The 13578-nt window shown below is 57.1% G+C and overlaps 1 protein-coding gene across 1 annotated transcript; it reads right to left on the reverse strand.

The window, feature by feature from the left end:
• Window positions 1-1394: 1394 nt before the first annotated feature.
• Window positions 1395-12589, reverse strand: LOC144675614 (neural cell adhesion molecule L1-like; the record flags this gene model as incomplete). The annotated part of the gene is made up of 3 exons (XM_078536258.1): window positions 1395-1815; window positions 10704-10776; window positions 12449-12589. Coding segments are annotated over 3 exons (455 nt in total), but the record flags the coding sequence as incomplete, so codon positions are not given.
• Between the last annotated feature and the right edge of the window lie 989 nt (window positions 12590-13578).

Here is a 13578-nt window from a genome sequence, read left to right on the forward strand (position 1 = left end):
CACGGGGTGAGATACAGAGTAAAGCTCCCTCTACACTGTCCCCATCAAACACTCCCAGGACAGGTACAGCACGGGGTGAGATACAGAGTAAAGCTCCCTCTACACTGTCCCCATCAAACACTCCCAGGACAGGTACAGCATGGGGTTAGATACAGAGTAAAGGTCCCTCTACACTGTCCCCATCAAACACTCCCAGGGCAGGTACAGCACAGGGTTAGATACAGAGTAAAGCTCCCTCTACACTGTCCCCATCAAACACTCCCAGGACAGGTACAGCACGGGGTTAGATACAGAGTAAAGCTACCTCTACACCGTCCCCATCAAACACTCCCAGGGCAGGTACAGCACAGGGTTAGATACAGAGTAAAGCTCCCTCTACACCGTCCTCATCAAACACTCCCAGGACAGGTACAGCACGGGGTGAGATACAGAGTAAAGCTCCCTCTACACTGTCCCCATCAAACACTCCCAGGACAGGTACAGCACGGGGTGAGATACAGAGTAAAGCTCCCTCTACACTGTCCCCATCAAACACTCCCAGGACAGGTACAGCACGGGGTTAGATACAGAGTAAAGCTCCCTCTACACCGTCCCCATCAAACACTCTCAGGACAGGTACAGCACGGGGTTAGATACAGAGTAAAGCTCCCTCTACACCGTCCCCATCAAACACTCCCAGGACAGGTACAGCACGGGGTTAGATACAGAGTAAAGCTCCCTCTACACCGTCCCCATCAAACACTCCCAGGACAGGTACAGCACGGGGTGAGATACAGAGTAAAGCTCCCTCTACACTGTCCCCATCAAACACTTCCAGGACAGGTACAGCACGGGGTTAGATACAGAGTAAAGCTCCCTCTACACCGTCCCCATCAAACACTCCCAGGACAGGGACAGCACGGGGTTAGATACAGAGTAAAGCTCCCTCTACACCGTCCCCATCAAACACTCCCAGGACAGGTACAGCACGGGGTGAGATACAGAGTAAAGCTCCCTCTACACCGTCCCCATCAAACACTCCCAGGACAGGTACAGCACGGGGTGAGATACAGAGTAAAGCTCCCTCTACGCTGTAACACTAGTACTGATTGAATCTAAGTGGAGGAGCACCGTCTCATCAGTGTATTGCTCATCTCCGGGCTGTGGGTCAGGTGAATATCTTGCTGAGTGGGGGCGGGTGGCGAGGGGGGGAAGGGTTCTGTGTCGTCTGAACTGACTGATTCCAACTCCCACAGGAGCCTTGACATCGAGCAGCGAGAGAGAGAGAGGAGGGGGAACCTCGCTGAAGCAGGCAGTGTTCGAGCCCAGAGCTTGGCTAAACGTTTGGACCCCTGCAACACCCGGCCCCATTTTGTGACACCCGGTGTCGGAGGTCAGGTTGGTCTCGAGTGTCTTGACTTCCTTGCAGTGTGAAAAGCGACCGACGAGAGGAGGAGAGAGAAAGGGTAAAGGGGACAAGAGTACAGCAGAAAATTTTGGCAAATACATATTTATAGGTAGCACCCACAGATGTTGACGCAGATTGGTTTGATAGTGTCAGGCGTCAGTCACAGGGGCCCTCAGTGGCCTCCACCCTAATCCAGTGTGATGTCCACATTGACAGGCGAGTTGGCCTCAGAGCTCCCATTGGCCCCTCCTGCCTCCTTGTCCTCCTTCTTGCCGCTGTACTGCCCGATGAATGAGCCATCCTCGTTGAACTGTACGTCCACGCTCCCTCCGTACTCCACCAGGCTGTCGTCGCTGCCCAGGGGCTTGATCTGCGCGTCCAGCGAAGGCTGGCTGCCCTCGAAAGGCTTTTCCTCCTGGTCGTTGTCGCTGTGTAGGGGGGAACACGGGGAACGTTAGCAGCCAGGAGCGGGTCACACTCAGCCCCTCTCTCTCTCTCTCTCTCTCTCGAGCCTGTTACGTTAGGGTCAGGAGGAGGCCATTCAGCCCCTCTCTCTCTCTCTCTCTCTCTCGAGCCTGTTACACAGGAACAGGAGGAGGCCATTCAGCCCCTCTCTCTCTCTCTCTCTCTCTCTCTCTCTCGAGCCTGTTACACAGGAACAGGAGGAGGCCATTCAGCCCCTCTCTCTCTCTCTCTCTCGAGCCTGTTACACAGGAACAGGAGGAGGCCATTCAGCCCCTCTCGAGCTTATTACACAATGTCAGGGGGAGGCCATTCAGCCCCTCTCAAGCCTGTTACACAGGAACAGGAGGAGGCCATTCAGCCCCTCTCTCTCTCTCTCTCTCGAGCCTGTTACGTTAGGGTCAGGAGGAGGCCATTCAGCCCCTCTCTCTCTCTCTCTCTCGAGCCTGTTACACAGGAACAGGAGGAGGCCATTCAGCCCCTCTCTCTCTCTCTCTCTCTCTCTCGAGCCTGTTACACAGGAACAGGAGGAGGCCATTCAGCCCCTCTCTCTCTCTCTCTCTCTCTCTCTCTCGAGCCTGTTACACAGGAACAGGAGGAGGCCATTCAGCCCCTCTCGAGCTTATTACACAATGTCAGGGGGAGGCCATTCAGCCCCTCTCAAGCCTGTTACACAGGAACAGGAGGAGGCCATTCCGCATCTCATGGTTTTCTGAGGGGAGAGAGAGTTCCAGATTCCCACCCCCCCTTTGTGTGAAGATGTGCTCCCTGACATCCCCCCCCTGAACGGCCTGGCTCTCAGTTTAAGGTTCTGACCCCACCACCACCATCGCCTCCTGAGGCAGAGAGTTCCAAAGTCGCACAACCCTCAGAGAGAAAATGTTTCTCCTCATCCCTGTCCTAAAAGGGCGACCCCTAATTTTAAAACAGTGCCCCCCTAGTTCTGGACTGATCCACAGGAGGAAACATCCTTTCCACGTCCGCCTTGTCAAGACCGTTCAGGTCTTTATTTCAAAGGGAATGGAGTATAAAAATAGAGGAGTCTTGCTAAAACTATACAAGGCACTAGTTAGACCACACCTAGAATACTGTGAACAGTTTTGGTTCCATGTCTAAGGAAAGATATACTGGCATTGGAGGCAGTCCAGAGAAGGTTCACTAGGTTGATCCCGCGTATGGAGGGATTTTCTTATGAGGAGAGGTTGAGTAGGTTGGGCCTGTACCCATTGGAGTTTAGAAGAATGAGAGGCGACCTTATTGAAACATATAAGATTCTTAGGGGGCTTGACAGGGTAGATGCTGAGAGGTTGTTTCCCCTCGTGGGAGAGTCTAGGACCAGAGGGCATAATCTCAGAGTAAGGGGTCACCCATTTGAGACAGAGATGAGGAGGAATTTCTTCTCTCTGAGGGTAGTTAGTCTGTGGGATTCTTTACCGCAGAGGGCTGGAGAGGCTGGGTCATTAAGTATGTTTAGGGCTGAGATGGACAGATTTTTAACCAATAAGGGAATCAAGGGTTATGGGGAAAAGGCAGGAAAGTGGAGCTGAGATGATCAGATCAGCCATGATCACATTGAATGGTGGAGCAGACTTGATGGGCTGAATGGCCTACTTCTGCCTTATGGTGCTGCTTCAAGAAACTATCTCGAAAGCAATCTATGAACTCCTCATCCAGGCTACGACTGCCCATCTGATATTTTCCCAGTTTGTATGTAAATTAAAACCACCCACGATTATTGCCATCCCTTTCTCACACGCACCTAATATTACTTCCTCTGCACTTTGTCCTACGCTGTGGTTACTGTTCGGGGGCCTGGAGACCATTCCCACCAGTGACTTCTTTCCCCTACTATCCCTCAGCTCCACCCAAACTGATTCTACATCCCGAACTCCTGAACCAAGGTCATCTCTAACTATTGCATCGATGCCATCCTTGATTAACAGTGCTACCCCCTCCACCTTTGACCTAGCTTCCTATTCTTCTTGAAGGTCATATACCCCCCAACACTCAGGACCCAATCCTTGTCACCTCTCCGTAGTTGCTAACAGGTCATCTCTATTTACTTCAATGTGTGCAATCGATTCGCTTACTTTGTTATGAGGGCTGCGCACATTCAGATACAGAGCCTTTAGTTTTGTCTTTTTGTTATTTTTGTAACATCTAGTCTTGACTATTGGTGCGTTCTTAGGTTTTATCTCTTGATCCCTTCCAGCTATTCTATGACCCTCATGTCCCATATCTGTAGTCAGGACTGAGCCTATCCTCACCCAGCCTCACTGTATATGCAGCCCACAAGACTCACTGATAGAGACTGGTGCCACTCCCTGAGGCAGAGACAAGGGGTTATGGGTGAGGGGGAAGGCCACTTGACCTGTCCTCAGCTACACTGCTAGAAAGACACGAGACAGAAAGAGGGCTGGCATTTCTCCAGCCCTTTCACCACCACAAGACGTCGCAAAGCTTCACAACCAATGAACTACTATTGATGTCTGCTCACTGTTGTAATGTAGGAAGGGCAGCAATCAATTTGCGCACAGCAAGATCCCACAAACAGCCGTGCCTTAATGAGCAGATCATCTGTTTAGAGGCATCTTCATTGAAAGATAGATATTGGCCTGAGGACACAGCAGGACTCCCCCCAACCCTGAGTTTCACTTCCAATTGTTACCCTCAGGCCTTTTACATCCACCTGACAGGACAGACAGGGCCTCAATTTAACATCTCACCCAGAATATGGCACCTCCGACAGTGCGGCGCTCCCTCAGCACTGACCCTCCGACAGTGCGGGCGCTCCCTCAGCACTGACCCTCCGACAGTGCGGCACTCCCTCAGCACTGACCCTCTGACAGTGCGGCGCTCCCTCAGCACTGACCCTCCGACAGTGCGGCGCTCCCTCAGCACTGACCCTCCGACAGTGCGGCGCTCCCTCAGCACTGACCCTCCGACAGCGCGGCGCTCCCTCAGCACTGACCCTCCGACAGCGCGGCGCTCCCTCAGCACTGACCCTCCGACAGCGCGGCGCTCCCTCAGCACTGACCCTCCGACAGTGCAGCGCTCCCTCAGCACTGACCCTCCGACAGTGCGGCACTCCCTCAGCACTGACCCTCCGACAGTGCGGCGCTCCCTCAGCACTGACCCTCCGACAGTGCGGCGCTCCCTCAGCACTGACCCTCCGACAGCGCGGCGCTCCCTCAGCACTGACCCTCCGACAGTGCGGCGCTCCCTCAGCACTGACCCTCCGACAGTGCGGCGCTCCCTCAGCGCTGACCCTCCGTTTTGGTACTGTGGCAGGGCCGGGGACCTGGTTGGAGGGACTCAAGTGGGGGAGTCGGGAAAGACGGACACGGGTGTGGGAGGTGACAACGCGGTGAAGGACTGCGGAGGGAAGAGAGGGGTCGGAGATGGGCGCCCGTTTGCGCGGACGTCTGGGGTCCAGCGTTGGCTTTTTGAGGAGGGGGTTGTTCTGGATGAGAGGGGGGGACGGTACCCGAGGAGAGGGAACATTCTGGACATCAACCACCATGGGAGCCATGGAGGAAAGTGGAGCAGTCACCCTTCCATGGGATTTGGGATGGGCAGATGGAGGAGTCAAGCTCGGAGTGAGCAGGAGTGAGACTAGGGCAAGATGCGAGTTCAGGACCGGAGGCCGGCTGATCTCCACATTGAAATCCATCCCACGCTGAACCATGACCTCACGGTCGGACGCGTTAACCTGGTTATTTTTGTGTGGGGAGAGGGAGGAGAATTGGGAGCCGCGGTTGCTAGGGGCTGAAACGGAGCTTTTCGAATATTGAGGGCGCCTGGATTATTCAGCACTGGCCTCGCGCAGTCACGGGCTTAGAAACTCCGGAAGGTGTTAGCTAGACAGAGCGCGAATTTAACATTCCTACTCTAACTGTGCGAAGTGAACAGATGAAGCAGGGAATCTGTCGTCTGCAATCTCCAGAACGAGACTAACCGGGTCTCAGCCAGGCAAGAGTGATCGTGCAGTCTGAGTGGCAATGGGTCTCGGTGTCTTTCATCGCAATGTTCCCCATCCTGCGCAAGACCCTGGTGAATTCACACACACACACACACACAACCTCTGTGGCTTTAAATTTTGTATAAAGGGACTCCCGCAACCAATCTCAGCGCTGAAACTGTGGCCCCCGTTGTTTGCCATGTGTAAACTTATCGTCACTGTCTATTCTCGTGCACATCACCCCCCCTGCTAGTAGAGTCTAACTTTCCATCCCACGGGTTTCCCATGTTGAAGGACGACGGGGAGTTGGATCACAGACCCGGCCATCATCTCGCCGAGAGCTGGAACAGGCTCGAAGGGCCGAATGGCCTCCTCCCCCTGTTCCTGTCAGTGATGTGATGGCCCTAACTCCCTCAATTCTGCTCAAGGGCGATTTGGCAATGCGCCCAGCCAGCAAAGCCCACATGCCATAAATGAATTTTAAAAAAAACTTCACGGGTCAGTCCACTGAGTGTGTACTCCTTAACTCTACTGTCACACAGCCATACAGCTGTACGCGGCCCAGTCCGCTAACCAAGCTCCCTACAGGCTGTCCGGGACCCTGTACTGCAGACTGGGTGAGGGTGAGAGCATCTATCTCCAATCTCACTGACAATACACAGGTTAAACTGTGCCCCAAAGATTTCTCAATTCAAACGCAACATTTCAGAGTTCATTTATTCACAGACACACACCACACACACACACACACCACACCCAGAGACACAGGCATCACGCGCACACACACACCACACGCACAGACAGCACACACACACACACACCACGCACACAGACAGCACATACACACACAAACACACCCAGAGACACAGGCATCACGCACACACACACACAGACACACCACCAGCATACACACACACACACACACACACCACACACACAGACAGCACACACACACCACACACACAGACAGCACACACACACACCACACACACAGACAGCACACACACACCCACAGAGACACAGACACCACACACACACACCACGCACACAAACACCCACAGAGACACAGACACCACACACACCCACAGAGACACAGACACCACACACTCAAACACCTACAGAGACACAGACACCACACACACACACCCCCACAGAGACACAGACACCACACACACACCCACATAAACACACACACACACACAAACACACACAAAGACACAGACACCACACACACAAACACCCACAGAGAGACAGACACCACGCACACACCCACAGAGACACAGACACCACACACACACACCCACAGAGACACAGACACCACGCACGCACACACCCACAGAGACACAGACACCACACACACACACACACACCCACAGAGACACAGACACCACACACACACACACCCACAGAGACACAGACACCACACACATACACCACGCACACACACCCACAGAGACACAGACACCACACACACACACACACACCCACAGAGACACAGACACCACACACACACACACCCACAGAGACACAGACACCACACACATACACCCACAGAGACACAGACACCACACACACAATCACACCCACAGAGACAGACACTGTGCACACAAACACCCACAGAGACACAGATACCACCCACAGAAACACACCCACAGAGACACTGACATCACGCGCACACACACACACCCACAGAGACACAGACACCACACACACAAACACACCCACAGAGACACTGACATCACACGCACACACACACACCCACAGAAACACAGACACCACACACACAAACACACCCACAGAGACACAGACACCACACACACACACACACACCCACCCACAGAGACACAGACACCACACACACAAACACACCCACAGAGACACTGACATCACGCGCACACACACACACCCACAGAGACACAGACACCACACACACAAACACACCCACAGAGACACTGACATCACGCGCACACACAAACACCCACAGAGACACAGACACCACGCGCACACACACCCACAGAGTGACACATGCACAGGCACACACACAGACAACACAAGGATACACACAGACAAGACACAGACAACAGACACACAAAGAAACAGGCAACACACACACACGCAGACAACACACACACAGACATGCACACAAAGACAGATACAGACACCACACACACTGCTGCTGACGCTACACAGACACCACACATATCACACACACACACACACACAACCACCCCACATACTCGCATGTACACACAGCCACACTGATACACACACATCACAGTTCTGCTCACATCTATATCCACACACATTTCGCTGTCCATCAAGTTTATTGGCACGACGAGAATCAGTGCCCCTCTCGTCTATCGTCACTTGCCCTTTCTAAAAGGCAATTCCACAACCTCCTCCTCCCAACATCCTCATCGTGTTCAAACTAACTCCGCCCGCCCTCCTATCCAAACAGAATTATGTGTAAGGTCCCCTACCCCTCCTTCAAATATTTAAAACATTGTTCAACTCAGCTTCCTTCCCCTGGTGTCCCCTGCACCGTGGGCCCTTCCCCTGGTGTCCCCTGCACCGTGGGCCCTTCCCCTGATGTCCCTGCACCGTGGGCCCTTCCCCTGGTGTCCCCTGCACCGTGGGCCCTTCCCCTGGTGTCCCTGCACCGTGGGCCCTTCCCCTGGTGTCCCCTGCACCGTGGGCCCTTCCCCTGGTGTCCCCTGCACCCTGGGCCCTTCCCCTGGTGTCCCCTGCACCCTGGGCCCTTCCCCTGGTGTCCCCTGCACCCTGGGCCCTTCCCCTGGTGTCCCCTGCACCGTGGGCCCTTCCCCTGGTGTCCCCTGCACCGTGGGCCCTTCCCCTGGTGTCCCCTGCACCGTGGGCCCTTCCCCTGGTGTCCCCTGCACCGTGGTCCCTTCCCCTGGTGTCCCCTGCACCGTGGGCCCTTCCCCTGGTGTCCCCTGCACCGTGGGCCCTTCCCCTGGTGTCCCCTGCACCGTGGGCCCTTCCCCTGGTGTCCCCTGCACCGTGGGCCCTTCCCCTGGTGTCCCCTGCACCGTGGGGCCTCGGCAAATGTTGTGTAACACAGGATGAAAACAAGCAGACGTTTACACAACGAGCAGAGAGTGAAGGAGGACAGACAGTAACAGAGACGTTGTCTTACCTCTCCAGTGACCTGTTTGCAGGAGGAAAGCATGAGAAAGAAAAAAAGAGAGAAGCTGTAACATGTACAACCTCAGCACTGACCCTCCGACAGTGCGGCACTCCCTCAGCACTGACCCTCCGACAGTGCGGCGCTCCCTCAGCACTGACCCTCCGACAGTGCGGCGCTCCCTCAGCGCTGACCCTCCGACAGTGCGGCGCTCCCTCAGCACTGACCCTCCGACAGTGCGGCGCTCCCTCAGTACTGACCCTCCGACAGTGCGGCTCTCCCTCAGCGCTGACCCTCCGACAGCGCGGCGCTCCCTCAGCGCTGACCCTCCGACAGTGCGGCGCTCCCTCAGCACTGACCCTCTGACAGTGCGGCGCTCCCTCAGCACTGACCCTCCGACAGGGCGGCACTCCCTCAGTACTGACCCTCCGACAGCGCGGCGCTCCCTCAGCGCTGACCCTCCGACAGTGCGGCACTCCCTCAGCACTGACCCTCCGACAGTGCGGCGCTCCCTCAGTACTGACCCTCCGACAGTGCGGCTCTCCCTCAGCGCTGACCCTCCGACAGCGCGGCGCTCCCTCAGCGCTGACCCTCCGACAGTGCGGCGCTCCCTCAGCACTGACCCTCTGACAGTGCGGCGCTCCCTCAGCACTGACCCTCCGACAGGGCGGCACTCCCTCAGTACTGACCCTCCGACAGCGCGGCGCTCCCTCAGCGCTGACCCTCCGACAGTGCGGCACTCCCTCAGCACTGACCCTCCGACAGCGCGGCGCTCCCTCAGCACTGACCCTCCGACAGCGCAGTACTTCCTCAGCGCTGACCCTCCGACAGTGCGGCGCTCCCTCAGCGCTGACCCTCCGACAGTGCGGCGCTCCCTCAGCACTGACCCTCCGACATTGCGGCGCTCCCTCAGCACTGACCCTCCGACAGTGCGGCGCTCCCTCAGCACTGACCCTCCGACAGCGCGGCGCTCCCTCAGCACTGACCCTCTGACAGTGCGGTGCTCCCTCAGCACTGACCCTCCGATAGCACGGCGCTCCCTCAGCACTGACCCTCCGACAGTGCGGCGCTCCCTCAGCACTGACCCTCCTGACAGTGCGGCGCTCCCTCGGCGCTGACCCTCCGACAGTGCGGCGCTCCCTCAGCACTGACCCTCTGACAGTGCGGCCCTCCCTCAGCACTGACCCTCTGACAGTGCGGCGCTCCCTCAGCACTGACCCTCCGACAGTGCGGCGCTCCCTCAGTACTGACCCTCCGACAGTGCGGCGCTCCCTCAGCACTGACCCTCCCACAGTGCGGCGCTCCCTCAGCACTGACCCTCCCACAGTGCGGCGCTCCCTCAGTACTGACCCTCCGACAGTGCGGCACTCCCTCAGCACTGACCCTCTCCGACAGCGCGGCGCTCCCTCAGCACTGACCCTCCGACAGTGCGGCCCTCCCTCAGTACTGACCCTCCGACAGTGTAACATGCTATCCACACTCAGCAAACAGGATATCAGCTGGTCACCATGGTGGAAATGGTGTTGTTCATTGGCATGAAAATGGTTAATGGTCTAAACACACAGCTGGGGTCTGATAGGGTGAAATGTCGGACTTTTCCTAAGGGCCCTTTGAGATCCCTGTTTGCCTCGAGTTGTCTATTTCTGTAACCTCTGCCTCTCTACCCACTCCGTGGGTCCAAACGACCGGGAGTATAACCTTCAGCTGCTGTTCCCAGCCGGCTGGCCTTTCATATTTCCCTTCCTTACCTGTATTCACCGAAGGTTTCATCCTTCATCGGCCGAGCTTCTGAGTCCACGTGGGCATCTTCCTTGTCCTTCACTGCAGGGTGAGAGGTCAGAGAGTGAGCACGAGGAAACTGAGGCCGTACACAGCCAAACTATCACCAGCCCAATGAGCAGGGCCAGGGAGGGGAGAGAGCGAGCGGGAGGGGAGAGAGCGAGCGGGAGGGGAGAGAGCGAGCGGGAGGGGAGAGAGCGCCCGGGAGGGGAGAGAGCGAGCGGGAGGGGAGAGAGCGAGCGGGAGGGGAGAGAGCGCCCGGGAGGGGAGAGAGCGAGCGGGAGGGGAGAGAGCGAGCGGGAGGAGAGAGCACCGGGAGGGGAGAGAGCAAGCGGGAGGGGAGAGAGCGCCCGGGAGGGGAGAGAGCGCCCGGGAGGGGAGAGAGCGAGCGGGAGGGGAGAGAGCGAGCGGGAGGGGAGAGAGCGAGCGGGAGGAGAGAGCGCCAGGGAGAGGAGAGCGCCCGGGAGGGAGAGAGCGCCCGGGAGGGGAGAGAGCGCCCGGGAGGGGAGAGAGCGCCCGGGAGGGGAGAGAGCGCCCGGGAGGGGAGAGAGCGCCCGGGAGGGGAGAGAGCGCCCGGGAGGGGAGAGAGCGCCCGGGACTGGAGAGAGCGAGCGGGAGGGGAGAGAGCGAGCGGGAGGGGAGAGAGCGGGATGGAGGAGAGAGAGAGAGAGAGAGAGAGTGCAGTGGGCAGAGAGCAGGCGGGAAGACAGAGAGTGCCCAGTGGGCAGAGAGCGGACAGGGTGAGAGAGAGAGAGAGAGAGAGAGCGCAGTGAGCAGAGAGCGGACAGGGTGAGAGAGAGAGAGAGAGAGAGAGAGCGCAGTGAGCAGAGAGCGGACAGGGTGAGAGAGAGAGAGAGAGAGAGAGCGCAGTGAGCAGAGAGCGGACAGGGTGAGAGAGAGAGAGAGGGAGAGAGCACAGTGGGCAGAGAGCGGACAGGGTGAGAGAGAGAGAGGGAGAGAGCACAGTGGGCAGAGAGCGGACAGGGTGAGAGAGAGAGAGAGAGAGAGCGCAGTGAGCAGAGAGCGGACAGGGTGAGAGAGAGAGAGAGAGAGAGCGCAGTGAGCAGAGAGCGGACAGGGTGAGAGAGAGAGAGAGGGAGAGAGCACAGTGGGCAGAGAGCGGACAGGGTGAGGGAGAGAGAGAGAGGGAGAGAGCGCAGTGGGCAGAGAGCGGACAGGGTGAGGGAGAGAGAGAGAGGGAGAGAGCGCAGTGGGCAGAGAGCGGACAGGGTGAGAGAGAGAGAGAGAGAGAGCGCAGTGAGCAGACAGCGGACAGGGTGAGAGAGAGAGAGAGGGAGAGAGCACAGTGGGCAGAGAGCGGACAGGGTGAGGCAGAGAGAGAGAGGGAGAGAGCACAGTGGGCAGAGAGCGGACAGGGTGAGGGAGAGAGAGAGAGGGAGAGAGCGCAGTGGGCAGAGAGCGGACAGGGTGAGGGAGAGAGAGAGAGGGAGAGAGCGCAGTGGGCAGACAGCGGACAGGGTGAGGGAGAGAGAGAGAGAGGGAGAGAGCGCAGTGGGCAGACAGCGGACAGGGTGAGGGAGAGAGAGAGAGAGGGAGCGAGCGCAGTGGGCAGAGAGCGGACAGGGTGAGGGAGAGAGAGAGAGAGCACAGTGGGCAGAGAGCGGACAGGGTGAGAGGGAGAGAGAGGGAGAGAGCGCAGTGGAGGTACACGGCCGGAGTGGAGGGTGATCCTGGTGCCTGATGCAGTCCGTACCTGAGTACTTGCCTCCTTTGTTTCTCTTGATGAAACAGACAATGAGGAGGATGAGAATGAGGAGGACGATTGCGCTGATTAACCCGATGAACCAGCCCTGGGTGGCGATTCCATTGTTGGTCTCGGTAAAAGCTGTTGATGCTGGGAACAGAAAGAGAGACGCTGGGTTCAAACTGCACCTTGTAAAGTGTCAGCATGTCCCCGGGGGGTGGGGGACACATTGACACGGTAAAGTTTCTGAAGCAGGGTGGTTATCAGTGTACTTGCCGATGAAAAGGTGAAGGATTGCGGAGTCAGTGAACAGTCTCAGGCCTTCAGTCCTGGGGATTACTCTGGGCTGGGCCCCTCTGAATCTCCCTCTCTCGTCTCTCCTGCATCTGAAATCCCTCCTACCTAAACTTACACGTCTCTCACTCCTGTTCTCACTCCCTGCACCATCGCCTGCTCTCATTCACTGGACTCTGGCACGGTGAGACCCACTCACCCTCCAAGCAGAGCGAGGGCATCCTCAGGGATAGGGGTGGACAGTGAAAGGGCAGTGAAGCCCATGCAGTGACTGACCTTCACTGGGAATACATCCGGCTGAGTATAGCACTCACCTCAAGTCTCTCCCTCACTGACACCCCCAGTAATCCCAGTCTCTACCTCACCAAGACCCCCAGTATTCCCAGTCTCTCCCTCACCGAGACCCCCCAGTATTCCCAGTCTCTCCCTCACTGACACCCCCAGTAATCCCAGTCTCTCCCTCACCGAGACCCCCAGTATTCCCAGTCTCTCCCTCACCGAGACCCCCCAGTAATCCCAGTCTCTCCCTCACCGAGACCCCCAGTATTCCCAGTCTCTCCCTCACCGAGACCCCCCAGTACATTCACAATGTGAGTGGGTGAGTGAGTGAGAGAGAGAAATTGAGAGAGAGAGTGTGTCTGTGTGAGTGTGTGTGTGTGTGTGTGTGTGTGTGAGGGAGAGTACGTGAGAGAGAGAGTGTATGTGTGTGTGTGTGTGTGTGTGTGTGTGTGAGAGAGAGAGAGAGAGAGAGAGAGTACGTGAGAGAGAGAGTGTATGTGTGTGTGTGTGTGAGAGAGAGAGAGTACGTGAGAGAGAGAGTGTATGTGTGTGTGTGTGTGTGTGTG

Source organism: Cetorhinus maximus, unplaced genomic scaffold (assembly GCF_964194155.1).
Source record: "Cetorhinus maximus unplaced genomic scaffold, sCetMax3.hap1.1 HAP1_SCAFFOLD_1047, whole genome shotgun sequence".
Taxonomy (NCBI): domain Eukaryota; kingdom Metazoa; phylum Chordata; class Chondrichthyes; order Lamniformes; family Cetorhinidae; genus Cetorhinus; species Cetorhinus maximus.